This window comes from Tursiops truncatus, chromosome Y, assembly GCF_011762595.2.
Source record: "Tursiops truncatus isolate mTurTru1 chromosome Y, mTurTru1.mat.Y, whole genome shotgun sequence".
Lineage (NCBI taxonomy): Eukaryota > Metazoa > Chordata > Mammalia > Artiodactyla > Delphinidae > Tursiops > Tursiops truncatus.
In genome coordinates, this window is record NC_133428.1 from 6195740 (window position 1) to 6223417 (window position 27678).

Genomic DNA, 27678 nt, shown 5'->3' on the forward strand with positions numbered 1-27678 from the left:
ACCAGACATACTGCTAAATACCCTGCAATCGCCCAGGGCAGCCCCACAAAAATGAATGACCTGCCCCCAAACAGCACTAGCGCTGAGGCTGAGAAGTGCCGCACGCCCAGTGCGCCCCGTCGACCCCATCTCCGCCCCCCACCGCGCCCCGGGGACCCCTCATCTCCGTCCCCCACAGCACCCGCGGGGACTCCTCCACCGATTCACACGGACACTCCTTTTTTTCCCCCCATCGCCCTCTTAGTGCTCCCAAGGTGCTCCTTGGCCTCCGGGTTCCGAGGACCTGGAGACAGCCCTCGCCCCAGGCCCCCAGCCCGCGCCCAGCTCGCGTCGCCGGCTGCGTGGGGGCGGGGCTTCGTGGGTGGGGCGGGGCTTCGTTCGGGGCCAGCACGGAAGCGGTCCGGAGCCGCTTCCTCCGGGGGGGGAGAGGGGGGGAAGGGCGGGCCCTGGGTGGGGCTTCGTGGCGGTGGGGGGGGGGGTGAGGCCTGGGCGGAGCTCCAGTGGCCGGGGCGGGGCTTGGTTGGGGCGGAGCCGGGGCGGGGCCTGGGCCGCGGTGGTAGGCGCCTGTCGCTGGGCGCGCGGCCTGGGGCGTGCGGTTCTAGGCGCGGAGTCGAGCTTGGGTCGGGTCGCGGCGGCACCATGGTGCTGTGCCCGGTGATCGGGAAGCTGCAGCACAAGCGCGTGGTGTTGGCCAGCGCCTCCCCGCGCCGCCAGGAGATCCTCAGCAACGCGGTGAGCGGCCTGGGCCTGGCCTGGGCCGGGGTCTGCAGGGCCGGGGTCTGGGGCGGGCCTAGTGGCCCGGGGGCTAGTGACCAGGACTTAGCTGGGGGCGGGGTGGTGTCTGCAGGGCCGGGGCCTAGTAACTGGGAGTGGCCAGTGATGGGGGGGGCAGGGTCTGGTGGCTGGAGACGAGTGACCGAGGGTCCTAGTGACCTGGGCTTAGTGGGGGGCGGGGGCACGGGGGTCGGTTGGTCTGCAGGGCCGGGGCCTAGTGACTGGGGGTCTGGGGTCTCTGCAAGGCTGGGGCCTTGAGGGAACCAGGGGGCAGGACCCTAGTGACCGTGGTCCAGGCCTGTGGGCCGGGGGGAAGGAGGAGTCTACCTGATCTGGGGGCCAGCGTCTTCCAGCCAGGGCCTGGAGACCTGGTGCCCTGCCGGCCGGGGTCTGTGGGCCTTCAGGCCAAGGCCAGGTCTGTGGGCCTGAGCCGTGTCTGTCCAGGAGTTGGGAGGGAGCGGACAGAGGCTCCAGTGGAGGCTTGGTCTTGGTGGGGAGGCCCTGCCTGGTGGGGGGGAGTGGGCTGGGGTAGGGATAGGTGCCGAGTAAGGGGTGCTGCCTGTACCTTCGGGGGAGGACGGGCGGGTGCTGTGCTGTGTGGCGTGGGAGGGTAGGGTAGGGGGGAGTGGAGGGGGCCCTGGCAGGACATGGGCGGGGTGAGGAGCGGTAGGTGCAGAGTGAGGGGTGCCGGCTGGGGTTGTACAGAGCCAAGGGGGGCTCACAGTGTGGTCCAGGGGGACCTGGGGGTGCGGGAGGTCCGTGATGGAGGGGAGGGCGCTGGGATGCAGGGAAGGTAAGAGCCAGCTGGGTGCTCCACGGGGCTCCCCGTGGGGATGGGAGTTTTATCCTCTGTGGGCAAGACCCGCAGTCCTGTCCCCCATCCCACTCTGGATGTCGCTGTGTCCGTGACCTGCCTTCCACAGGCGCTGCCTGGTCACACGTGTTGGGGACCAAGTTAAAGCAGCCATGTTCACCCTCGCGCAGCCCTCGTTAGTGGCATTTTTGTGGCATTTCCTGCAGGCGGTGTCATTTCAGTAGTTTGACCCCTGTGGAGGCAAAGCCTTTGGGACTCTCTGGGAGCCCTTTGACCCCTCGGGGCTGCGGTCCCCAGCATGGCAATCAATACAGCCCTGCTGGCCTCTGCGTGTGCAGAGGTCTTCCCGCCAGCGCCCCCGGGTCCTCTGCAAGTCCCGCACCCCCTGCGGCCGGGGGCTGGCGCTGGGTCAGCACCCAGTGTCTAGACCAGATAGTCAGGGAAGGTGGGCCGCGCGGGGAAAGGCCAGTTCCTGCAGAGCCTGCACGTCCGTCAGCATCCTCAGGTTCCTCCCATAAACCCTCCTGACCCCTTCTGTCCTGTTGCAGGGCCTCAGGTTCGAGGTGGTCCCTTCCAGGTTCAAGGAGAAGCTGCACAAGGCCTCATTCGCTACTCCGTACGCATACGCGGTGGAAACAGCCAAGCAGAAGGCCCTGGAGGTGGCCGGCAGGATGCACCAGGCGAGGGCTCCTGCTTCTGCTTCTTCCTGGGTCTCCTGCTAGGAGGGCCTCTTCAGGTTTTAAACATACGTGTTATCAATAAGTGCAGTTAGTCTAGCGTCTCTGCGGCTGAGGGTCCTCGTGTTGTGCACTGCTGTTAATTTACGTGATAGTATCACTTATAGAACATAGCTTACCTCTTCCTTTGCTAGAATGTAACATGCTATTGCAATTCCCATCATAGCATCATTTACGATAAAGAATTGATCTACCTGATCTATTACTAGGCGTTACCATGTCATATGCTATTGTAACTAATATAATAGCATCGTTTATGATATAGAATTAATGTAGTTTATCTGTTACTAAGTGTTACTATATAATATATTGTGATATTTAATATAACAGCATCATTTATGGTACAGAAATAACCTAGCTTATCTACTCCTGTTCCTATATAATATCCTATGGTATTTAGTACGTCAGCATCATTTACGATATAGAAACAATGTAGCTTATCTATTACTGTTACCATATAATATACTATGGTATTTAATATAACAACGTCATTTCTGATATAGAAACAATACAGTCTCTGCATTACTATGAGTGTTACTATATAATATATCATTGCAATTAACATAACAGTATGACTTACGATGTAGAACTAACTATAGAATTAATGTACCTTATCTATTATTAGGTCTTACTATATAATATACTCTTATAATTAATGTAATTACATTAATTGTATCACAAATGTATCATTTATGATATGGAATTAACGTAGCTTCTCTATTGCTGTGTGTTACTATCTAATATACTAATTAATATAATAGTGTCATTTATGATACAGAATCAAAGTAGGTTACCTGTTACTATGTGTTATAATAATACCTAATCGCAGTTAACATATAGGACCCATATATTCAAGTTAATGCTGTAAGAAGTATTGGTATAAATAAACGAACATTGACGGACTGATTTCCGGCCGTGGAAAGGTTAGAATTTAAGTGCAGCCAGAGCAGAAGGTTGTGTGCAGGTTTCCAATGAGTGTCTTGGGGTCACGTCTTCCTTGCTTGGCGTGTCGAGGACACTGAAATCTTGCTTTCCGAAGTGAGACTGGATTCGCAAGTAAGCAGCGATGCTGTGTCATGTGCGTCATGGCATGACAACGTGTAAGACGTGCAGAGTCGTCCTTTCTAAAGCTGAGTCTGGATTTCTTGCAGAAGGACCTGCGGGCCCCTGACGTTGTCATCGGAGCAGACACCATCGTGGTGAGTCTGCTTTCTGGCTCTCAGCGTGGCGGGCATGTCCTTGGTAACCGAAATCAAGGCCTCGGCAAGGCTGGTTCTTTCTGGAAGACCTAAGGGAGGATCCGTCCCAGGCCTCTCTCTCTCTCTCTCATCCCCACCCCCCGGCTTCTGGTGGTTTGCCTGAAATCCCGGGTGTCCCTGGGCTTGTGGCCGCATCCCTCCCATCTCTGCCTCCGTCTTCACATGCCTTCTCCTCTGTGTCCCAGTTTCCTTCTTCTTATAAGGACACCAGTCATCATGGATTAGGGCCCACCTACTGCAGTACGATCTCATCTTAAATTTTCTTACATCTGTAAAGACCCTATTACCAAATAATGTCCTGTTCACAGGGCTGGGCATCAGGACCCCGGCAAATGTTTTGGAGGGAAACGGTTCTCGCTAAGATAGGGGTTTTGGCCACTGAGGGCTGGACTTTTTGGTGGGAGGTCACAGTGATCGGTACGGTAGCGGTGCCATGCTGGTGACAACCCTCTGTCTGAGACCCTCGCTGGCCTGATGGCAGGCATCTCCCAGGGATGCTGGGCCTCATTGCTAGGGTACCGTCATGGTCTCCAGGCGAGGGACCACCTGTTTGAAAGAGTCTGGAGTTACTGTGTAGAACAGGGAACTATATTCAATATCTTGTAATAAGCTGTAATGGAAACGGATCTGAAATACATATATGTGCATATATATATATATGTATACGTATAACTGAACCACTTTGCTGTATACCTGAAACTTACACAATATTGCAAATCAACTGTAAAGAGTCCAGGGTTGGAAAATGCCAGATGGGGTGATCCCAGGGTCTGCCTTGCCCTCAACGTGGCATTTGTTTCTGTGCAGCCCAGGTGGATGGGACCTACCTGTGTGCAGGTGAGAATCAGACATCGTTTCTGGTTCATGCTTAAGGCTGCATGGAAGTAAAAGAGTGAACGGTGCAGGTTCTTCAAAATGTTAGTCGAAGAATTACAATGTGACCCAGCAGTTGTGTTATGGGCTGAATTGTGTCCCCCAACCCGATTCCTATATTGAAGTCCTAGTGCCCAGGACCTCAGAACATGACTGTATTTGGAGATGGGGTCTTTAAAGAGGGGATGAAGGTAAAATGAGGTCACTATGGTGGGTTCTGATCCCACAGGACTGGGGTCCTTATAAGAAGGGGAGATCAGGACACAGACACACACAGAGGGATGACCCTTTGAGGACACAGGGAGGAGACTGCCGTCTACACGCCCAGGAGAGAGGCCTCAAGAGGAACCAGCCCTGCTCACACCTGGATCTCAGATTCCAGCCTCCAGGACTGGGAGAAATAATGTCTGCTGTTTAAGCTGCCCCGTCTGTACTGCTCTCGGGCAGCCCCAGCTAAGACATCTACGCTTAGGTACATGCCCCAAAGAATTGAAAACAGGTGTCCCGACAAATATTTGTACGTGAATGTTCATAGCATTATTCGCAACAGCCAAAAGATGTGAACAGCCCAGACATCCCCCCTTTGATGGACGGATGGGGTCCATCCACACAGTGGAATATGACCCAGCCATGAAAAGGAGCGAAGCCCTGACACAGGCTACAGCGTGGATGGACCTTGAACACACGATGCTCAGTGAGAGAAGCCAGACACAGAAGGACACACAGTGTGTGACTCCATTGACAGGAAACGTCCAGAACGGGCAAATCCACAGAGACAGAGAGCGGGTTGGGGTGTCAGGGGCTGGGGAGGGAGGTGGGGAGTGACAGCTCACGGGGATCGAGTGTTCCAGATGATGAAAAAGTTCTGGAACTCAACAGCGCTCCTCGCCCAACCCTGGAAATGTACCACACACTTGAGTTCAAAATGGTGAAATTCATTATACACATCTCTCCTGCTTTAAAAAAAAAAAATGTGAATCTAAACAGTAGACAGTGCCGTTTGCACAGACCAGCCCAAGGAGCGGAAAAGGACGCTTTCCCTCCCGTTTCTCTTGCAGGCGGTGGGAGCGATGATCCTGGAGAAGCCTGTGGACAAGCAGGACGCCTACCGCATGCTGTCAAGGTGGGCCTTGGCCGTCCTATGGGGAAGCAGCCCTGCATCCGACAGAGCCTGGGCCCGGTGGAGGGGCCGGGCTTCCTCGGCGTGGGCTGTGGGTGTCCGTGCATCACCTCCCCCGTCTCCCACCGGCAGCCCCTCCAGGTCCAGGTCCGAGCATGGGCCGGTGCCTCGAACGTCCGCTGCGCTGGCTTTGCCCTAACGGGCTCGTCCGGGAGCCCCGTGTCTGCCCCTCCTCACTTTCCTCATCCTGACTCCCCTTGCCTTGTCGCCCCAGGAGCCCAGTGCCCCCGAGCTCCCGCCATGGGAAGCAGGCCCTGTCCCTCTCAGCGTCCCGGAACCCTGCCCCCGGGCGGGAGCGGGGGGCCACACCACCGCCCACCTTCAGGGTCTCTTCCTGGCTCAGCACTCCCACGTGTCTGCGCCCAAGAGAGCGAAGGGACCCGAGAAAGAGCCGCTGAGAGCTGCCAGGACCCGGGTCCTCCCGGCGTGGCCCAGGTGCTCCGTCCTCTCATCCCGTGAGACGGCCCGGCCATCCCCCAGCCCCGACTCCGAGGGCACCGAGCGCCCTCTCGCCTGGACCTGCGCGCTTGCTGCGGGAAGGTTTCCCCGGAGGCCGCGTGGCCAGGGCCGGCGGGTGGACCAGGGGCTCGCGCCCGGTGGTGGCAGGGATGGCGCTGTCTCGGACACCCCACACGGTCGCCTGCTGGGCCCCGTCGTGTCTTGCAGGCTGAACGGGAAGGAGCACAGTGTGTTCACGGGCGTGGCCATCGTCCACTGCTGCAGCAAAGGTACCACGGCCCCCTCCGTCCCCGTCCCCCCCCCACCCCCGGAGTCGGGCGTCGTGAAGGGAGCCTGGGTCCTCGGGGACGGCTCTGTCTTTGCTCCCCGTGACCCTGCCTTCCCGTCCTGCCTGGGAGCGTCAGGCAGGAAATCCTGGGGTGCACCCTGAGCGCCCGACGGAGACCGTGCTGGGGGGCGGGGGCCGTCCTAAAAGCCCGTCCCATGCGACCGGCCCAGACGCTTTCTCTGAGGTTTTTGGTCTGGAAGGTGGAGGAGTTCGGCCCCTGTTGGCGAGGGTTTTCTCTGTGTGTGTTTTGGCCGAGCCCTGTGGCTTGTGGGGTCTTCGTTCTCCGACCGGGAATCAAACCCGTACCCACTGCAGTGGAGGCGCAGAGTCCTAACCACTGGACCGCCAGCGAAGTCCCAACGGGCTTTTTTTATTTTTTATTTTTTTAATGCACAATTTTTAAAGCTGCTTAAGAGATATTTTAGGTCCAGGAAGGACCCTGAGGCTGACTTTGAGCTCTTGGGCTCCCCGAGCACATCCCACAGGTGGGTGACCGCGCACCTGTCTGCTAATTAGCGATTGGGTTACTCTTACCTTCTTGGTCTGTCCTGGACTTTAACCTGTGCTCTTTGGGGAGAAAGCACTTGCTGGACAGTGTGGTTCCTTTACCTGGGGCTTGAGACCACAGGCATCCATCCTTCCCCATCCTGGACACCAGACGTCTGAGGTCAAGGTGGCCCAGGGCCGCGCTCCCTCCAGAGGCTCCAGGGGAGGGTCCTTCTTGCCTCTTCCAGCTTCTGGGGGCTCCAGGCATCCCTGGACTCGTGGCCGCCTCCCTCCCATCTCTGCCTCCGTCTTCACAGGTCTTCTTCTCTGTGTCTGTGTCTCTCCTCTTCTGTCTCTTAGAAGGACCCTGTCATTGGATATAGGGCCACCCTCCTCCAGGAGGACCTCATCTCAGACCCTTTGTTCCATCACATCTGCAGAGACCCTGTTTCCTAATAAGGTCCGGTTCTGAGGTTTTCAGAGGGTGTGACGTTTGGGGGGCACCGTTCACGCCAGGACGGCTGGTGTGGAGAGCCCTCACAACTGGCCGCCATGCACAGCCACCGTACTGTGGGCCTGGGGCATTTCCAGCCCCACAGCCGAAAGCCTCGTGTAGACTGCAGCATCACCCTGTGGTAACTCTGCTCCACGACTTAGCACAGAAACCAGAGGCCCGTGTCATCCGGCTCTGCAGGCTGCAGCTTTTTCTCCTGCTTTTGCCAATTCTGTTGCCCTCTTTCTGTTTTATTCTTTCTCTTTTCCCTTGTCTAAAAGGAACCGTTAACGACCGTGTGTGAATCCCACGCAAAGCTCAGGCCAACTCCCCCCAAAGGCAGCGGCTAGAACCTGGGGACGCGGGGGCCTGGTGCCGGCCACGTACCCTCACTGCGGGGTCCTTCCTTGCAGACGGCCGGCTGGACACGGAGGTCTCGGAGTTCTACGAGGAGACCACGGTGAAGTTCTCAGAGCTGTCAGAGGAGCTGCTGTGGGAGTACATCAACAGCGGAGAGCCCATGTGAGTCTCTGTTGGGAGCTGCGGTGCCGAGTCCCCACTGTGGGCGGCGGATACACCGGGCGCGTGGCTCAGCCTGTGTTGGGGGCCAGGGCTCCTGACGAGCCCGGTGCCCCGGTGCCTGGAAGGTGCTGGAAGGATGCCTTCCTAGGGGTCCCCGTCCCGTGGATGCTCCTACAGCGCAGCCAGCCCTCCCAGGGTGCCACGCCCGCTCCCATGATGGTGGGGCGCCGGGGCCGGTCCCTGGAGGGCAGAGGTCACCATGACCCCAATGTCACTGACCGCCCCAAAGCGCGCCGGGTCCGGGCAGCAGTCTTCTCAAGGTCACGGAGGCTCAGCTCGTCCTGCAGCCTCGCTGGCTTCACTCCCCACCCCCGCCGGGGCTGGGCTCGGCGCCAGCTGGTGGCTGGTGGCCTCGCCACGGGTCTGACGGTGCCCCGGGGACCAGCCTCCCCATGTATCTTCAGGAAGCGGCTCACTCAGGGTGCTCACGAGGGGCCGGGCACCGACAGCCGTGGGGAGGTGAGCGCAGGCTCAGGAGCCCTGGGCTCCTGAGACCGAGGGTCCGAGCGTGTGTTCTGCTGGTTAAAGCTGGTCTCAGGCCTGCTCAAGGTAAAGGCAGGGGAGAAGAGTCTCCCTGGGGTATTGATCTTGTGGAAGCAGCCCCAGCAAAGGAACTCCCCAACCGGCTTGTCCTTCTGGCGGGCGTGGGAGCCCCCTTTGCAGGGTAGTACGAGAGTGCTGTGCGCCCAGCCCTGTTCGCACCATCTTCTGTGATGAGTCCTCAGGAGCCTCAGATGTGGGGCATCCTAGTCTGCTTGGGGCCCTAAGAAAGCGCTACAGGCAGGGAGCTCGTAAACAAGAGACTTATTTCTCACCGTCCTGGAGGCTGGAGGTCTGAGATCCTGGCGGGGCCAGACTTAGCGTCTGGTGAGGCTGCTTCCTGGTTCATAGATGGTGACTCCTCGCTGTGTCCTCGCCTGGAGGAAGGGGCCAGGGAGCTCCCTGGGGTCTCTTTTAGGAGGACACTAATCCCATCCACGGGGGCTGCACCCTCATGACCTCATCACCTCCCCGAGGTCCCACCTCCTGACACCATCGCGTTGTGGGTTAGGATTCCGCAGGGTGCCGGGCTCTGGGTGGTGACGGCTGTCAAGAGCGGAGCTGCTGGGTATCGGGGTGTCTGATCAGGACAACACACCAAAACGAGAGGCAGGGTCAGGCCGTTCACCGCTGCAGCTGCAGCGGGACCAAGAGGCCGAACCAGAGGGCATGCCAGCTCCCCTTTCCCCCAGGAAAGGGCCCGGGCGAGGGTTGGGGGGTGAGCGCAGGCGTGAGGACCATGGGGGTGGGTTCACTGCCGGGGGGCCGCCCAGATCACTGCCCCTGTCGCTTGATGGACCCGTGTCTGGCACAGCGGGAGAGGCGGGGGAGTCAGGGCGGAGGGAGGGGCTTCACGGGCCCCTCTTCCCCCGTAAGGAGGTCTCAGCAGTGGCGCCCGGGGAAGACCTGGGCCGAGGACCCACATGAATGGACATCCGAGGGACGGGGATGCAGGTGGCAGGAGAGTACGGCCGGGGGCCTGGGTCCTTGACAGCAATCCCCCTCCCCTCAGAGAGCCTGCTGGTGGCCATGCGCCAGGCCTGGGGTGGGGGGCAGCTTCCTGAGTGGCCGCCAGGTGCCCCTCGTCACGTCCCAGGGGCGGGACCGAGGGGTCACTGGGATCTGGGCCCGGACGCCCCAGTGCACAGCCACCCGGGTCCAGGGTTGGTGGGTTCCCCTGCAGGGGGCCTGGCTGCAGGTCTGCTGACCCCAGGAAGGTCAGCGTCGCTGCCATCTTCTCTACCCTCCTTCCCTCCCCGCTGTGGTTCCCCGCCCCAGGGACAAGGCTGGCGGCTACGGGATCCAGGCGCTGGGCGGGATGCTCGTGGAGTACGTGCACGGGGACTTCCTCAACGTCGTGGGCTTCCCCCTGAACCACTTCTGCAAGGAGCTGGCACGGCTGTACTACCCGCCCCGCCCCGCCGACCTGCGGCGGGTCAGGCACGACTCCATCCCCGCCGTCGACACCTTCGAGAACCTGAGTGACTCGGAGGCAGGTGGCGCAGACCCAGGCCAGAGCGCCAAGGGCGGCCGTGGTGGCGAGCAGGCGGACGGAGACCGGTCACAGGCTCCGCGCGCGCTGGATGCAGCCCTTAACGGGGCGGACAGCCGGCCCCGGTTCCCCACAGGCCTCCTGGAGCTGATGGACGGCTTCAAAGCATCCAAGGTACTTGTGTGATTCATGACCACATGACCCCAACACAGGGGAGCCCAAAACCGCACGCATCCATCCTCGCCCATGCCGGGGACCACAGCTCAAGGTGTCCCAGGGCTGCGCTCCCTCCAGAGGCTCCAAGGGAGGGTCCTTCCCGCCTCTTCCAGCTTCTGGGGGCTCCAGGCGTCCCTGGGCTTGTGGCCGCGTCCCTCCCGTCTCTGCCTCTGTCTTCCTGGGGCTTCTCCTCTGTGTCTGTGTCTCTTCTCTTCTGTGTCTGTCATTGGATGTAGGGCCACCCTCCTCCAGGAGGACCTCATCTCAGACCTTTCACTTCCTCACATCTGCAGAGACCCTGTTTCCACATAAGGCCTCATTCCCATATTTTGGGGGTCAGGGCATGCACATATCCTTTTGGGGCCACCGTTGAGCCCATAACTGTGGTCTGTGCCTGGAGGGGGCAGGGTGGGGTCTGTGCGGGTGTTTGAAGGTAAGCAGGCCTCACGTGACCCCAGCGAGGGGCCACATTATGTCCCCAGTCCAGGGAGGTGGGGCTGGAATGCTGGCCGTGCGGCCGCCTCTGGGACCCTGCAGCCCTGCTGGCCGGGCAGCAGGTGGATGGTGGCCCCCAGGACACCAGCTGCCTGCAGGGCAGACCAGGTCAGTGTGTGTGTCCTCATCGTCCTGTGGCCTCGGGATCCTGGGCAGCCGTCCCAGCCAGAGGGCGTCCTGGGCAGGGGAGGGGGCAGTGCTGGGCCAGCTCGATGCTTCCTGGAACCACCAGGTACCTTTGACCACAGGTTGCCCTGTGCCCACGTGCAAGGCAGCTGTGTGCAGGTGCTTCAGGGAAGCCCCAGGCCCGGGGCCCGATGGGAAGTGGGTTGGGCAGCGGCCCATCCAGCTGGCCTCCACCATCTCTCTGGCTCTTGCGGACGCACTTGTGCACCCGCCCAGCTGTGACACGTGGCCCGGCCCACCCCCTTCCCCACCAGACCCTCTCCTGCAGCTCTGGGCTCCTGGGGGTTGGAGCAGGGGGCGGCCTTGCTCGCGCTAGGGCCCCTCAGGGGTAGCCTCAGTGGCTCGTGGAGAGACAGGACACTGGCTGGGGAAGGACTGGGGGCCTGACCTTCCCCCCTCCACCCCGGCCACCTTCCTGTCACCTCCTCCTCAGGAGAGGGGACCTGTGTGCCTAGGACAGAAGGTGGTTATGCTGCGTTGTAGGTCAGATTCTCTGATCCACCTGGAGATGCTGGTGCAGACAGCGTTGCTGCAGCCCGTCAGGCTGGCGCCCGGTGGAGCTGTGCTGTGCTTCCACGGTCTGTCGCTCTAGCATCTGTCCATCCATCCGTCTGTCCATTTCATTTGTCTGTCGTCTATATCATCAGGCTATATATACTGTCATCATCGTCTGTCTGTGTACCTGTCATCTGTCCCTCCATCCTCTGATCTAGGTGTAATCTATATCCGTCGTCTATGTGTGTCTATTGTTTACCTGTGTCTGTTGTTACTATCATCTGTCTACCTTCTGTCCATCCATTCATACATCTGTCTCCCTACCTATCATTTATCTCTCCACCAATCTATCAATCATCTCTCCAGCCTATGTATCTGTGTTTATATCTATCATTTATCTATACACATCATTATATATATATATCATTATCTGTCTTCTCTGTATCCACCATTAATCTAGCTATCATTTACCTTTCTGTTTCTATCTGTTATCTATGTTTATCAATCTGCATCATCAATGTATGCATACCTATGGTTATCTACCTGTATAACTATCATCTGTCTATCCATCCCTCTACTTATCTGTGTGTAATTTATATCTATTGTCTCTCTATATCTGTTATCATCTGTCTTCTCTCCATTGTTCATCCATCCATTTTCCCATCATTTCTCTGTCTTTATCTATTTATCTGTCATCTGTCTATCCACCTGCTTATCTGTCACGTCTATCTGTATCTATCGTCTGTGTCTCTATCTGTTTATCTATTTATCTGTCATCTATGTATCCACCTGCTTATCTGTCACGTCTATCTGTATCTATCGTCTGTGTCTATTTTTATTCCTATCTATGTATCCACCCATTTATTTACCATCTCTGGCTATCTGTATATATCATCTACATGTCTATTATTATCACCTGCCTACCTGTCTATCCCTCCATCCACCCATTTACTTATCACCTGTCTGTATCTGTCACCTACCTACATACCTCCCCATCTGTCCGTCCACCCTCGTGTGACACGGATCTCCTTACAAAGGTCTCCCAATGGCGGACCATGCCGACCAAGCCGGGGTCTGCTGGGGGTCTTGGAGCAAGTGTCACCCACCCCCGCCCAAGGTCAGTCATGGTAGTTCTAGACGCAGCTCAGGTAGGGCCCTTTCCCGAAGTGCCCCTTTACTCGTCCCTGGAGGTGTTTGCGTTACGACGAGGTGAGAGCTCCAGGGAGGTTTACGGTGTCACGTGAGGGTGTGTCCTGAGCAGCGTGGAGCGTCCGTGCCCTGCGCAGAGGCCCCGTCTCCACGTGGTCTCATCCTGAGGTCCTGGGACTTGGGGCATCGACATAGGAACCTTGGGGGGACACCACACAGCCCCTGACAGCAGCGCTTTGGTCTTTCTCCTCTGGGACAGTTTCTCCGCTTGGTGTTCATCGACTTGGTCTTACCTGGAGCAAACCTTGTACAACCTGGAGCCTAAACCCACTCGCCTCTGCAGAAGTTTCCCTTGATGAGCTCGATGTTTTTGACCATCCTGCCGTCCCTCTTTGGAGTCCCTGGGAATAAAGAGCAATTGATAAGTCACGTTGTACGTCTAACTGTAACTGTTCTTCACGGACAGGTCCTGTTCACGGCTTGCAAGCTCAAACTGTTCGATGTGTTAAAAGACCAAGGCCCCCTGCAGGCCGTGGATGTCGCCCGCAAACTCAGCACCTGCGCGGGCAGGACTGAGCAGCTGCTGGATGTGTGCGCGGCCCTGGGTTTACTGGAGAAGACGCGCAGAGGTGAGGGGCTTCCTGGGTGTCTTTCCAGCAACTGTGCCTGCGAGACCAAGTCACCAGGTGGCAGTGGCTTCTGAGCCGAGGCAGGGAGGACAGACCATGCGTCATCCCTGTGCCCCAAGAATGCCCCAGAGGGTCAGGAGCGGAGGAAGGATGGAAGGAGGAAACGCGCGCGCGCGCGTGTGTGCGCGCGTGTGCGTGTGCGCGCGTGTGCGTGTGTGCGTGTGCTTGTGTGGTGTGTTAGGAGACAGGCTTCTTTATGGGCTCAGAGGGCCTGTATCAGCCAGGGTTCTCGAGAGAAACAGCCCATAGGGTTTGCATGTGTGCACAGCATAGATAGCAGTTTATTCTTCCTTATTTGTTTAGATAGGCAGACAGATGAGGTGGATGGATGGATAGGTAGATATCGATTGATAGTAGAGATGATAGATAGGTACGTGGATGGATAGCTAGATGATAGATGAACAGATGATACGTGGATGGGTGAATGGACAAGTAGGTAATAGATGGGTGGGTGGATAAATGACGGATAGATGATTGTTTGGTTGATAGGTGGGTGCATAGATATGTAGATAGATAAGCAGATAGATGGATGAAGAGGTAGAGGATAGAAAGATAGATAATAGAATAGATATGACGGATTAGATAGATAATAGAATAGATATGATGGATGCATAGATCAATGATAGATGATAGAAAGATAGATAGATAGATGATAGAAAATACATGATAGATGGAGGGATGGGTGAATAGATAATAGATGGGTGGATGGATAAATGATAGATGAACAGAGAGATGATAAAAAGATAAATGATCGGTATATAGATCATGTATACATGCACAGGTGATAGATGATAAATGAACAGGTGGATGGTAGATGGACGAATAGGTGATGTTGAAGATAGATGATTACTAGATGAGAGAGATACATGTAGTGACTGATAGGTAATAGATGGATAGGTAGACACGTAGATAGACAGACAGATAAAACGAAGTAGACGGCGTATGTGGTAAATGGACGGATGAAGGGTGACAGTGTGGGTTTGCTGGGTGCACAGAGCTCTCGAGGGTGTTCTCAGAGCAGAGGGTGCTACGGATGGTCCTTGAGCAGATGGAGAGAGGCAGGGGCTCAGAAGACCCCAGAGCAGGAGACACAGCATCCCTTCTGTGGTGAGCAGGGAAGCAGGGTGCTGGCGGAAGCCCCCCAGAGCCACCCCTCATACGAGAGGCGGACAAGTACACGCTAAAGATTTGGGTCGCAGGATGCAGAACTTCCCCCCAGCCAGAGCATCTTAGTAATGTTCTCCTCCATTTTTTAAAAAAATATATTTATTTATTACGTTTGGCTGTGTTGGGTCTTTGTTGCTGCGTGCGGGCTTTCTCTAGTTGTGGCGAGCAGGGGCTACTCTTCATTGTGGTGCGCGGGCTTCTCATTGCGGTGGCTTCTCTTGGTGTGGAGCACAGGCTCTAGGCGCACGGGCTTCAGTAGTTGTGGTTCACGGGCTCAGTAGTTGTGCACAGGCTCAGTAATTGTGGCACGTGGGCTCAGCAGTTGTGGCGCACGGGCTTAGTTGCTCTGCGGCATGTGGGATCTTCCCAGACCAGGGCTCGAACCCGTGTCCTCTGCATTGGCAGGCGGATTCTTAACCTCTGTGCCACCAGGGAAGCCCCTCTCCTCAACTGAAAATAATGACCAAATGTGGAGAAAGGGTCCAAGGTCCGGACTTCCAGTCCCTGCTACCTGGCAGACGCCCTGCAGGGTCCTCAGCTGAGCCCTGCCAGCCGCTCCTGTGCCTCTGCATGGGGCCTGGGGTGGGGCGGGCGGGGTGGGTGTTGCCCGTCAGAGGACCCCAGGCCTCAGAACTCAGAGCTCTCGGTCATTAGGGAACACTGCTCAGCGTCTGTGACAACCTAAATGGGAAAAGAATTTGAAAAAGCACAGATACGTGTCTATGTGCAACTGAATCACTCTGAGTGCACCTCAAACCAACACAACATCGCTCACCAACTATACTCCAATATAAAATAAAAAGTTTTTAAAAAATATATATTTATATAATTAAAGATAATAGTCTTTAAAAAAAAACGTGTGAGGACTTCCCTGGCGGTTCAGTGGTTAAGGCTCCACGCTTCCACTGCAGGGGGCCTGGGTTCCACCGCTAACTAAGATCCCGCGTGCCGTGCGGTGCCACCACAAAAAGGAAAAAAAGAAAATTAAGCAACAGTAAAAATCCAGTTTCTAAAACAAAGACAACATGTAAAGTGCCAAATGGGGCTTCCCTGGTGGCGCAGTGGTTAAGAATCCGCCTGCCGATGCAGGGGACACGGGTTCGAGCCCTGGTCCTGGAAGATCCCACATGCCGCGGAGCAGCTAAGCCCGAGCACCACACTACTGAGCCTGCACTCTAGAGCCCACAAAGCACAACTACTGAGCCCGTGAGCCACAACTACTGAAGCCTGCGAGCCTAGAGCCCGTGCTCCGCAACAAGAGAAGCCACCGCAATGAGAAGCCTGCGCACCACAATGAAGAGTAGCCCCCGCTCGCCACAACTAGAGAAAGCCCGCGTGCAGCAACGAAGACCCAATGCAGCCAAAAATAAATATAATTAATTAATTAATTAAAAAAGAAAGTGTCGAATGGACAGTTAGTTTCAATAAACTTTTTAAAAGTTCAGAAAAGGAAAACCGTAGACACCATGCTGTTCTGTCCGTCCGACGACAGACGGTGTTACGTGGGGCTGTGGAGGTACAGGGCGTCTCAGCCACCGTCCCCTCTGCCTGCAGCCTCCAATTCTGCAGGTAGGGGTGTCTCGGAAGGGCCCTTGGAGACCGGGCCGGATGAACAGCCCGCCAGGAAGTGGGAAGAGAGCGGGGCGCCCCGTACCCCTCAGGGCTCCGGAGAGGCAGACCCCGCGGGATATGGACAGATGGGTCCGTGCCTTTGGGCTCCGGCGCGTCTGAACCCCTGCGGCTGGCCGCTCGGTGCTTCTCTGCTTTCAAGGCCGTCAGCTGATGGGATGAGACCCACCCACGTTACATAGGGTCACCTCCTTTACCCGAAGTCTGCTGACTTGCAGGTCGAAGCACATGACCAAACCGCGCCCTCTCCCCGACGGGGACGTCTCACTGGGGACTGTAGCCTGGCCAAGTGACCATCCCAGGGGCTTGGAGGGTCATCTCGAGGAAGAGCAACACCCTTGCGTCGTTCTCTGGGCCGCCTCTGGGCGTCCGTGCGCTTGGCACTTAGTCAGATAGACATCCCGATGACGCTGGGCGGTGGCTCGCCCCGCGGTCAGCTGAGCCGTCACACGGCGCTCCGTCCTTTCAGGTTACAGCAACACCGAGGTGGCGACCCTGCACCTAGTGTCAGACGGCGAACACTCTCTCCAGGGCGTGGCCGAGTACAATGACGCCCACGTCTGGGGCGTCTTCACACGCCTGGGCCTGGCCGTGCGGGAGGGGGCAGAGCAGACCCGCGGGGCTCTGGGGGCGATGGAGGAGGAACGCCTGTCCCAGGTACTGTAACCCCCGTGCTCCTTTTCACGCCCCGTCTGTGCTGCGAAAGGACCAGTGGGCACGGAAACGTCTCAGATTCCGGCCGACGTGGGAATCCCTGCGGGAGGCCGCCGTGACGGGGAGCGTGCGGCTGGCTGGTCACAGCTCCTGAAAAGAGGGCTTTTGTAGGAAGGGGCTGCCTTGACTCAAGGCACCGTGTTTCCTACGTGGACTTGCATTGCACAGACTCCTGGTTCTTAGCTCAGCGCAGGGTGTGCCAAGGGCTTCCCGGCCCTTCCCCCGCCCCCTGGCACCCACGACCCCTGTTCACCGTTGTGTGGGAGGGAAGGAGTCTCAGAGGGTCTTGGAGGGTCTTGGGTGATAATCTGAGGGTCTTGGGTGGTCTGGGGGGTCTCGGAGGGTCTTGGAGGGTCTCGGGGGGTCTTGGAGGGCCTCGAGGGGTCGTAGAGGGCAGTGTCCTGGGAGATGCTGAGGTCCCCAGGCCCGAAATCTGGGTGAAACGGCAGCAGCACCATCGTGGCCTCAGGCAACGAGTCCGGCCCCCTCGGGCCCCGGTCTGCTCCCCCTGCCCCTTGGGATTTCAGCTGACTCCCTGCCCATCCCTCGCCTCCTGACCACCCTCAGGAGCCCTAAGAGTGTCAGGCCCAGGCGGGTCCCCTGCACGCTGTCCTGCCGGCCTCCTTCTCTGCCCCAGGGACTCATTCCCTCCCACCTGGGTGGGGCCCGAGCACACGTGGACCCCACCGGGGAGCTGGGCAGGGAGCCCTGGTCTCTTGTAAACGGTCAGATCAGATCCTCCTCAGTGAGGCGACAGCTGAGGGGGCAGGGGGTCGTTACCCCCTAAGTCCTCCTGGTTTGGTCCAGTGAGACCCGAGTGGGGAGTCGGCAGTCTCCCAGGAGGAGACCCCCTGCAAACTGGAAATCAGACCCAGATAGTGCGCTGTGTCAGGGTGCAGTGGAGCTGCCCTCCTGGCAACGCTCCAGCCTCACCGCCTAGGTGGACACAGTTCAGACCCAGTGCCCCCTCCCACCCTGCTCTACCCAGACCCCTCTCGCCCTCCTCTCCTCTACCCCGGACCCGCCCCGCCCTCCTCTACCCCAGGCCCCCTCCCACCCTGCTCTACGCTGGACCCATACCCCTCCTCCTCTACCCCAGGCCCCTCCCACTCTCCTCTATCCCGGACCCCTCCCACCCTGCTCTACCTAGGCCCCTCCCACCCTGCTCTACCCCGGACCCTCCCCGCCCTCCTCTACCCCAGGCCCCTCCCACCCTCCTCTACCCAGACTCCTCCCACCCTGCTCTACCCCAGACCCCTCCCACCCTGCTCTACCTAGGCCCCTCCCACCCTGCTCTACCCCGGACCCTCCCCGCCCTCCTCTACCCCAGGCCCCTCCCACCCTCCTCTACCCAGACCCCTCCCACCCTGCTCTACCCCGGACCCCTCCCACCCTGCTCTACCCCAGACCCCTCCCACCCTGCTCTACCCAGACTCCTCCCACCCTGCTCTACCCCAGACCCCTCCCACCCTGCTCTACCTAGGCCCCTCCCACCCTGCTCTACCCCGGACCCTCCCCGCCCTCCTCTACCCCAGGCCCCTCCCACCCTCCTCTACCCAGACTCCTCCCACCCTGCTCTACCCCAGACCTCTCCCACCCTGCTCTACCTAGGCCCCTCCCACCCTGCTCTACCCCGGACCCTCCCCGCCCTCCTCTACCCCAGGCCCCTCCCACCCTCCTCTACCCAGACCCCTCCCACCCTGCTCTACCCCGGACCCCTCCCACCCTGCTCTACCCCAGACCCCTCCCACCCTCCTCTACCCCAGACCCCTCTCCATGATCCCTGCTGAGCTCCCCACCCACACGAATGCCAACGGGTGGAACCTCATCCCGGGTGCAGGACGGCCTGCGCTCCGGGTGGGTCTCCTCAGACCTGCTTCCACCACCAGAGCAGGGAGCTGACGCTGCAGTTCATGAGGGCCAAGCACAGCCTCAGCAAACTGACCGCCCACCACGTGGCCACGGCCTTCGACCTGTCCCGATTCGCCTCTGCCTGCGACCTGGGAGGTACACTCACCGCCCCCCCCCCCAGGAGTCGGGTGCAGAGGGCTACGTGCTTTTCTTCTTTTGTATTAAATCTAGGGCACCTTACCTGCTAATGAGACTTGCAGAATGGGTTTATCTCTACAAACCATCTGAGGACCTAAATATATCCAGGGTGGGTGCGGGGGCTTGAGCTGATATTCCCAAGTGCTAGGAGGTCCCGGGGATGGCCCAGGACCCCCGTAGAGGCTATGGGACCCTTCCTGGTGGCTGCCAAGTAGGGGAGGGGCTGTGGAGCCCGTCTGCTGCCATTGCGTCAGGTCTAATTATGCCACACACACCCTCCACCCCATCCCAACCAATCCTTTCCCCAGGACAGTGGACGGAGGAGGAGGAGTTGCCCTGCCCAAGCGGTGTAGTGGGATTGGTGTCCAGGAGGGCTCCTGAGCTGCCAGCTTGCGTTTCCCCACCCTCTGCTCGCCTGTCCTCCTGGCGGTCCAGAGTGGCTGCTGTGGCACCAGCCATTGCGGCTGCATTCCCGCAGCAGAAAGGGGCAGGGAAGAGTACGGCTCCCTAGAGCTTTGCTGCCAGGATTCCCCACGAGTCTGTGCCCACCCCACTCACCTGCTCTGGGCCAGCACCCGCCCACGAGGCCCTGACTTTGAGACACCAGTGGTCTCCCCACTGGCTGACCTCATTTCAGGGCACAAGCTCAGGCCGCATCTGAGAGCATCGTTTTGGTTTTGTCAGAGCTGAACTCTGGAGACACTCCAAGGGCTTCACACATGCCAGGAGGGTCCAGAGTCTGCCTTTGCTTCTCGCAGGCTGCACGGGCATCCTGGCCCGCGAGCTCGCCCAGGAGTACCCGCGTCTGCAGGTGACGGTGTTTGACCTCCCAGAGGTCACTGAGCTCTCTGGGGGCTTTCAGCGTGGCGGACGACAGACAGAGCGGATCCGCTTTGTGCCAGGTTAGCGTGGCTTCGTGTCCGCTGGGCGTCAGCATTTGGGTGACCTTATTTATCTCGTATGCAGAGCGGGTGTGTGTGTGTGTGTCGGTATACGTGTGTGTGTGTGTGTATCCGTCTCTCTCTGTGTTTCTGTCTGTATGTCTGAGTGTGTACATTTCTGTTTGTGTGTTTCTGGGTCTGTGGGTATGTATCTGTGTATATATGCACATTTCTGTGTGTTTCTGTGTCTATGTACATGTATATGTATGTATCCGTGTGTCTGTGTGTAGCTCTGTCTTTGTGTGTCTGTGTGTGTCTGTATCCATGTTCCCGTGTCTGAATATGTTTGTATCTGTGTATCTGTATATCTGTGTGTATTCTCTGTGTGTCTGTATGTGTCTTATATCCATGTTTCTGTGTGTTTCTGTGTCTGTGTGTGTATATATACTGGTGTGTCTGTGTGTCTGTGTGTGTCTCAGTGTCTCTGTGTGTCTGTCTCTATACATGTCTGTATCTGTGTGTCGATGTGTTTGTATATGCGTATGTGTCTGTGTGTGTACGTGTATCTTGGTGCGTGTTTGCACATCTGCACACAGGGGCGCATCTGCAAACCCCGAGAACAGGAGTTTGAAGTTCTCAGCGAGGGGAGTAGCCGGGCGGGAGGGCAGGTGGGGATGGGCACGGGCCAAGATCGGCGTCTGCAGATGTCGACCAGCGACCCAGGCCTCACAGGGAAGTGACACGGGGGCTACAGCAGGAGGGCCTTGGGGTGGATGTGAGGAAGGACTTCCCGGCGGGGCCGGATTGAAAGGAAACTCTTGACATCTGGTGACTCATCCACACTGCGGCCCGGCCTGAGGGTGGATGTGCTAGACGGGCCTGTGCCCCACGACCACCTGATACTTTCCTACTTAAAAAAAAAAGAGCCAGTCACCCTGCTGTGGACTGAATTGTGTCCCCAAGTGCCTATGTTGAAGCCCCACCCCCAGCGTGACTCTTATCTGAAGGTAATTAAGGTGAAGGAGGTCACAAGGGTGGAGTCCTAATCCCGCAAGACTGCGTCCTTAGAAGGGACACCAGGAACGTCTGTCTATGTATCTATCGTTTATCCATCATCTGTCTATCTATGTATGTAGCGTTTGTCTGTCATCTGTCCATCCATCATCTATCTGTATATCGTTTATTTATCTATCATCTGTCCATCCATCCACTTAGTCATCTATCAGCGTATCTATCTGTCCATCAATATCTATTTATCCGTCTTATCCATCCAAGTATTATCTATGTATGTATCATTTGTCTGTCTGTCCGTCCATCATCTATCTACCTGTGTATCGCTTATCTATCATCTGTCCATCCATCCACTTAGTCATCTATCAGTGTATCTGTCTGTCCATCCATCTATCATCTGTCTGTCTGTCCGTGCATTATATCTACCATCTAGCTATCCATCCATCCATTCATCCATTTATTCATCTATCATCTATGTAACTATCAATGTAGCTATCTACCCGTCTGTCATATCTATCTATCTTTTATCTACCTGTCTTTATGTCGCTCATCTATCATTTATCTATGTATCATCTATTATTTATCATCTATGCATCCATCCACCTATCATTTATGTCCTATCCTATTTCTCTATCTAATATCTATTATCTGTCTATATCATGTATGTATCCATCCATCATATCTGTTCTATTATCTATCATCTATTTATCTATCACATGTCTATATCTCTCCATCCATCATATCTGTTATCAATCTATGTATCATCTGTGTATCTGTCATTTATCTATTATCTATCTATCCAATATTTATCAATCAATCATTTGTCTACCCCTCTGTCTTTATATCAATCATGTATCTATCATCTGTCTACCTCTCTATTATTTATCATCGATCTCTCCGTCCATCCATTCACCTGTCACTTATCTGTTCTTTCTATGTATGTATGTATGTATGTATGTATCATCCATCTCTCCCCACTGTGAGGACACAGCGAGTAGGCCACTACCTACAAGCCCAGCAGAGGGTCCTCCGCAGGAACTGACCCTGCCAACACCTTGATCTCGGATGTCCAGCCTCCAGACCGTGAGAAATCAGCGTGTGTTGTTGAAGCCCCTGTCGGTGGGACTTTGTTGCTTCCGCCTGAGCTGACAGACACGCCCTAAAGCTTCCAATCTAGGAGCAGCACGGTGGAAGCTGTGCTGCTGCTCCACCACGTATAGGACGGAGGACCACAAACGCAAAAGAAAAGGAACTGCAGATTGCCCACCTCTGTGCAGCTGTCTGGGGCCGCCCCGTGTAGGCTTGTCTGCACCCCCGTGTTGACTCTCCCCTCATGCCAACTCGAAGCGTCTGCTTTCTTTCTTGTCTTGTCCTGTGTGTGTAAATGTGAGCTACATCTGACCCTTTGTGGAACGAGGCAGGGTTAGGAGCCACAAATAGCAAAGGTGCTGTGTCCACAGTTACAGACACACATTGGGTAGATGCAGGGACAAATGACCCCAAACTGGGGGCTTAAAATGACCCGAATCCATCCTCCTTCAGTTCTGGAGACCAGACGTGTGAGGTCGAGGTGTCCCAGGGCCGCGCTCCCTCCAGAGGCTCCAGGGGAGGGTCCTTCCCGCCTCTTCCAGCTTCTGGGGGCTCCAGGCGTCCCTGGGCTTGTGGCTGCCTAGTTCCCGTCTCTGCCTCCGTCTTCCCGGGGCTTCTCCTCTGTGTCTGTGACTCTCCTCTTCTGTGTCTTAGAAGGACATTGGATGTAGGGCCACCCTCATCCAGGAGGACCTCATCTCAGACCCTTCCCTTCATTTCATCTGCAAAGACCCTATTTCCAGAGGGCCCGTCCCCAGGTCAGCCCTTGAACGTCTCTTCTTTGGAGAACACAGATCTCCCCACTGCAGGCAGCGTCTCTTTCGGTTTCATCCCTTGTAGAACATGGTGCAACTCCTTTCTGTCGGGTGCAGGACCAGTTCCTGTGGCCCTAACGGTTCAATGCCATTTGTTTTTAAACCAGGTGACTTTTTCAAAGACAGCCTCCCGGAAGCAGATCTGTACGTCCTTTCCAGAATGCTGCAGGACTGGCCGGATGACAAACTCCACAAGCTACTGAGCCGGATCTCAAGCAGCTGCAAACCAGGTGAGACCACATCACGTACTTGCCTTTTTCAACACGTAAAGACAGTTTCCAATGTTAAAAAAAGCGTACATTTTATAGAGGAAGCTCCCCGTCCTCCAGCCCGCCGTCTGGTGCTCAGTTTACCGGCTCCCTGAGGATGCACCTGATTCTCGGGTGTCAGTGATGCGTTTCGGAACTTTATGGTGCCAGCGTCTGGGGCTTGGGCTCGTGGACACCCCCCCACCCACCCTAGCCATGTCCCTCCCCAGGCCCCGCCGGGCTCAGGGTCTCCCTCCTCCGATGATGATGATTTTCCGGGCTGCTCTGTGGTACCCAGCCTCTCCCCACGGCGCTCGGGGCCAACGTGGGTCATCGGGCTCGTGGAGTCGAGGGCAGCAAGCCGCCCGGGCCCCTCCCTGGGTCCCCACGTCCAGCGGCGCAAGACGAGCTCTCTTTCCACGTCCTGCGACCCCGGCGTCTCCCGGGGCACCTCCACTGCCTCTTCTGTGCAGTTATGAAACAAAATATTCAACAATCCGGGGTCATCTTCAACTCCCAAATGCCCCTCCTGTTCTCCACCTCTCAGGAAAACGACCCCCATTCCCGATCTTTTATTTGGGACAAAAACCAGAGCGAGGGTCGAGTCCATGCAGGCAGTGTCTGCAGGAAGTAACCACGTGGCAGCCGTCCTGGGGCCCCGTCTCCTATAGCCGTGACCTGTTCCCAGGACCCGCGCGGTTCAGTACGACTGCAGCCCCTCCCCTGGGGTCTGAGCCCTGCAAGCTGTGACGAGCATCTCCATCTGGGGCACCCAAAGGGCCGTTTCTTTTTTGTTTGTTTGTTAGATTTATTTATTCTTTTTTTAGACTGTACTTGCTTTACAACGTTTTGTTAGTTTCTGCTGTATAGCAAAGTGCATCAGTGGTATGTATACATATATCCCCTCTTTTATTTTATTTAATTTTATATACACTTTTTGGCTGCATCACGCGGCATGCGGGATCCTAGCTCCCCATCCAGGGATCAAACCCGCACCCCCTGCATTGGAAGCGTGGAGTCCTAACCACTGGACCGCCAGGGAAATGCCTAGGAAAATATTAATAAAAGCGTGGAAGGCTAAGTAAATTTTTTAAATGAGCCAGTTTTAGGCCCCCAAACAACAGTGTAGTTAAGGCATTCTTGTTGGTCCCCGTAGCACAATGAAGAGGGTCCCCCCCCAAATTCACGTCCACCTAGAATATTACTTGGAAGCAGGGTCTTTGCTGATGTGATGAAGTGAAGGGTCTGACATGAGGTCTTCCTGGATGAGGGTGGCCCTAAATCCAATGACAGGTCCTTCCAAGAGACAGAAGAGAAGAGACACAGACACAGAGAAGCCCCAGGAAGACAGAGGCAGAGACGGGAGGGATGCGGCCACAAGCCCAGGGATGCCTGGAGCCCCCAGAAGCTGGAAGAGGCAGGAAGGACCCTCCCCTGGAGCCTCTGGAGGGAGCGCGGCCCTGGGACACCTTGACCTCAGACGTCTGGTCTCCAGGACTGGGGGAGGATGGAGGTCTGTGGTTTTAAGTAGTTTGTTCCGGCCGCCCCAGGACACCCACGCAGCCTGTGAGATGCAGGTTTTCGTGTGGTCACAGGAGCATCACACGGACATTCGGGGTACCCTGTCCAAGAATGTGGCCCCAGGAGGGCTGGTTCCTGTTTGCTCCCTGCTGTGCCCCAGCCCAGAGAACAGAGTCCCCACATAATGGATGGAACACAGTTGAGAAGGAAGGAATCACAAAACAGGGGTGCCCCCAGGGGCGAAGAAGGGCCGGGAGATGTGAGAGCTGGATTCTCAACCGCCTCAGAGACAGGCACTGAACCTGGGGACAGTCAGTTCCAAGTTGCCTTTATGCTGTGAAGGGTTTTTGGGGGCGGGGGTGGGGGGGTGGGCATGGGTGTGTTGGAGCTTAGACCTGCTGGCTAGAACCGCTTGTTAAATGTTCAGCACTCCTGCCAGCCAGCTCATACCAAGCTGTCAGCGTGAAATTGGCAGTGGAGGAAATCCTTAGAGCTCAGAAATTGGCAGGCACGGGGAACCAGGCTTCCCTCCACCCCCGTAGCTGGGATTGCAAAGGTTGCCTGCACTCTGGGTACAGTGGGGGTCACAGATAAGAACTGAGCGTGACCTCCTGGGAATTCCCTGGCGGTCCAGTGGTTAGGAGTCTGCGCTTTCAGTGCCGAGGGCGCGGGTTCAATCGCTGGTCAGGGAACTAAGATCCTGCCAGCTGCACGGCAAGGCCAAAAAAAAGAAAACAAACCCTCAATATAGGGCTTTTGAAGCCGCTGAGTTAATAAACCCGTGTAGCCGTGAGTCTGAAAAACATAAAAACTGACAGAATGAGCGCACCATATGATCCCTTTTTTTTTTTTTGCGGTACGCGGGCCTCTCACTGCTGTGGCCTCTCCCGTTGCGGAGCACAGGCTCCGGACGCGCAGGCTCAGCGGCCATGGCTCACGGCCCAGCAGCTCCGCAGCATGTGGGATCCTCCCGGACCGGGGCATGAACCCGCGTCCCCTGCATCGGCAGGCGGACTCTCAACCACTGCGCCACCAGGGAAGCCCGATCCCAATTCTTTTTATTGAAGTATAGCTGCTGCACAATGTTATATAAGTTACAGGTGTACAGTATAGTAATTCGCCATGGTTAAAGGTTACACTCCATTTATAGTTATTATAAAACATGGACTCTATCCCCTGTGCTGTACCATACATCCTTGCAGCTGACTTTATACCTAATAGTGTGGAGCTATGATCCCAGTTTTGTTAACTTCACGTTTACTTAAATGCCTAGAACCCAAATGAGATTTTGCACCAAAATTCTCCCAGTTACCGTCACCGGCAAGCAGAGCTGGGGCTCGTGTGCCACCACCTGCTTTGTGTCTCTTCTCGGGGTCCCCCCGGTAACCCAGACAAAAGGAAGAAGCAAGCGCGAGCTACCTCCTGCCCCTCTGCTCTCTGTCCCAAGGCTTGTCTTCTCCCGGCTTGGTTCCCCCTTCTTCACAAGCACTTCTGAAAATACATACACAGAGAGTTGGACAGATACAGGTGTGTGTACACACACACATGCACACTTTCTACTTCTCAAGGCTCTCATGTAGGTTGTTCCCACCAACAGTGCAGCTCCACATATAAACACCACTCTATATGAAACAGAGAACCAACAAGGACCTACTGTACAGCACAGGGAACTCTGCTCCAGTACGTTGGAATAACCTATAATTGAAGAGAATATAAAGAATATATATTTATATACATACATGTATAACGGAATCACTTGTCTGTACACCTAAAACTAACACAACGTTGCAAATCAAGTATAATTCAAAAAAAAAAAGATAATCTCGCTGAACCAATTAAACGTCAGAAAAAAACAAATCGTGCTCCTGGCACCGTCGTGGCCGGTGCTATCCCTGTGCCACGCAGGTCCGCCAGGGGCACCGCTGCCAGGGAAGTCCCGGTGCGGTTCATTATGGCATCAGGGAGGCTGCAGCTGTGTCCCTACGTTCAGAATCCCTGCCGTCCGTGTCTTCCTGCAGCGAATCCCTTCAGTGGGGAGCCCGGGGCACCCGCAGCCTGGGTCCTGAGACTCTTTCCCCACCCCGTCTCTCTCTGTCTCTGTGTGTCTGGCTCCCCAGGCGGTGGCCTCCTGGTGGCTGAAGCGGCGGCAGAGGAGGAGGGGGCGTCGCAGAGCCCCCGGCTGCGGACCCTGAGCGCCGGGCAGCCCCGGAGCCCCGACGAGCACCGGCGCCTTCTGCAGCGACACGGCTTCCAGGACGTGCGGGTGGCGCGCGCGGGGGACCTGCTGTGCGTGGTCCTGGGCACCCGAGCTGCGCCCTGAGGGTCACCGGGAACCCGGCGGGGCCCAGCACCCGGAAGTGAGGGGTTCCTGGAGAGCAGGTGTCACCGGACACATTAAAGGAGGCGGAAAGCACGGCTGTCTCCGCGCATCTGTGACGCGCCCGGGTGGTGGGATGCGTGGGCGGGGGGACCCTGGGGCCGGCGAGGGATGCGCGGGCCAGGCCAGGTCCCCAGGTGATGTCAGCATCTCCCTCGCTCCCTCTTAGCTGGTGACTAGATCTTGGCGCATCTAGACCCTACTCCCCAGTGTTTCACTCCTATTTTCAGTGCGTTTGTCCTCTGCCCTCCCGGCCGCGTGCACCTTCTCTTACCTTCAGGGCGGCGGAACCTACCTCTGCCCCCGTCCATGGTGAAACCGCGTACAGGAGCTCACGCGGTGGGAGGTTTATGGGGTCAAGATGCTTGTTTACTGCAAACGTTCTCCAGGTACCTGGGTGAGGCTGTGTCTCTTCTCTTAATGACTAAGCGAGTACAGTGGTGACTGCGTAGCAATGTATACGTTGTCTGTTACGTGTACACCATTATTGTTAGGAAAAAATGCCCCGAATGTCAGATGGGGTCCTTTCAAACAGGCCCCCTGTGAGTGTTGACATTCACCTGTGCTTTCCAGCTAAAACCACCACAGACTCTTAGATACATAACTTCCAAGAAGAGAGACGTATGTATAATTTTCTAGGTGTAAGGATATATTTTAGGGGCTTCCCTGGTGGCGCAGTGGTTAAGAATCCGCCTGCCAACACAGGGGACACGGGTTCGAGCCCTGGTCCGGGAAGATCCCACATGCCATGGAGCAACTAAGCCCGTAGGCCACAGATACTGAGCCTGCGCTCTAGAGCCCGTGAGCCACAACCACTGAGCCTGTGAGCCACAACCACTGAGCCCGTGTGCCACAAGTACTGAAGCCCATGCACCTAGAGCCTGTGCTCCACAACAAGAGAAGCCACCGCAGTGAGAAGCCTGTGCACCG

At 56.6% G+C, this 27678-nt stretch overlaps 1 protein-coding gene across 9 annotated transcripts; it reads left to right on the top strand.

Annotated features, from left to right (window-relative positions):
• Positions 1–527: 527 nt before the first annotated feature.
• LOC117310541 (probable bifunctional dTTP/UTP pyrophosphatase/methyltransferase protein) lies at positions 528–26784 on the top strand. Of its 9 annotated transcripts, none has more exons than XR_012329457.1 (15): positions 528–732; positions 2137–2268; positions 3477–3524; positions 5516–5580; positions 6304–6365; positions 7817–7925; positions 9804–10191; positions 10692–10836; positions 12447–12526; positions 13025–13187; positions 16513–16700; positions 18647–18764; positions 19565–19708; positions 22442–22545; positions 22710–22832. XR_012329457.1 is itself a non-coding variant. In XM_033850187.2 (15 exons), the coding sequence occupies exons 1-15, from the start codon at positions 640–642 to the stop codon at positions 26689–26691; spliced, it is 2061 nt and encodes a 686-aa protein (XP_033706078.1). In that variant the 5' UTR covers positions 531–639; the 3' UTR covers positions 26692–26784. The 9 variants fall into 9 exon arrangements, 6 of the variants coding, with proteins under 6 accessions (XP_033706082.1, XP_033706078.1, XP_073655856.1 ...); XM_033850187.2 differs by lacking the exon at positions 22442–22545 and adding an exon at positions 26489–26784 and having other exon boundaries at positions 531–732; XM_073799755.1 differs by lacking the exon at positions 22442–22545 and adding an exon at positions 26489–26784 and having other exon boundaries at positions 531–732; positions 10716–10836.
• Positions 26785–27678: the final 894 nt, after the last annotated feature.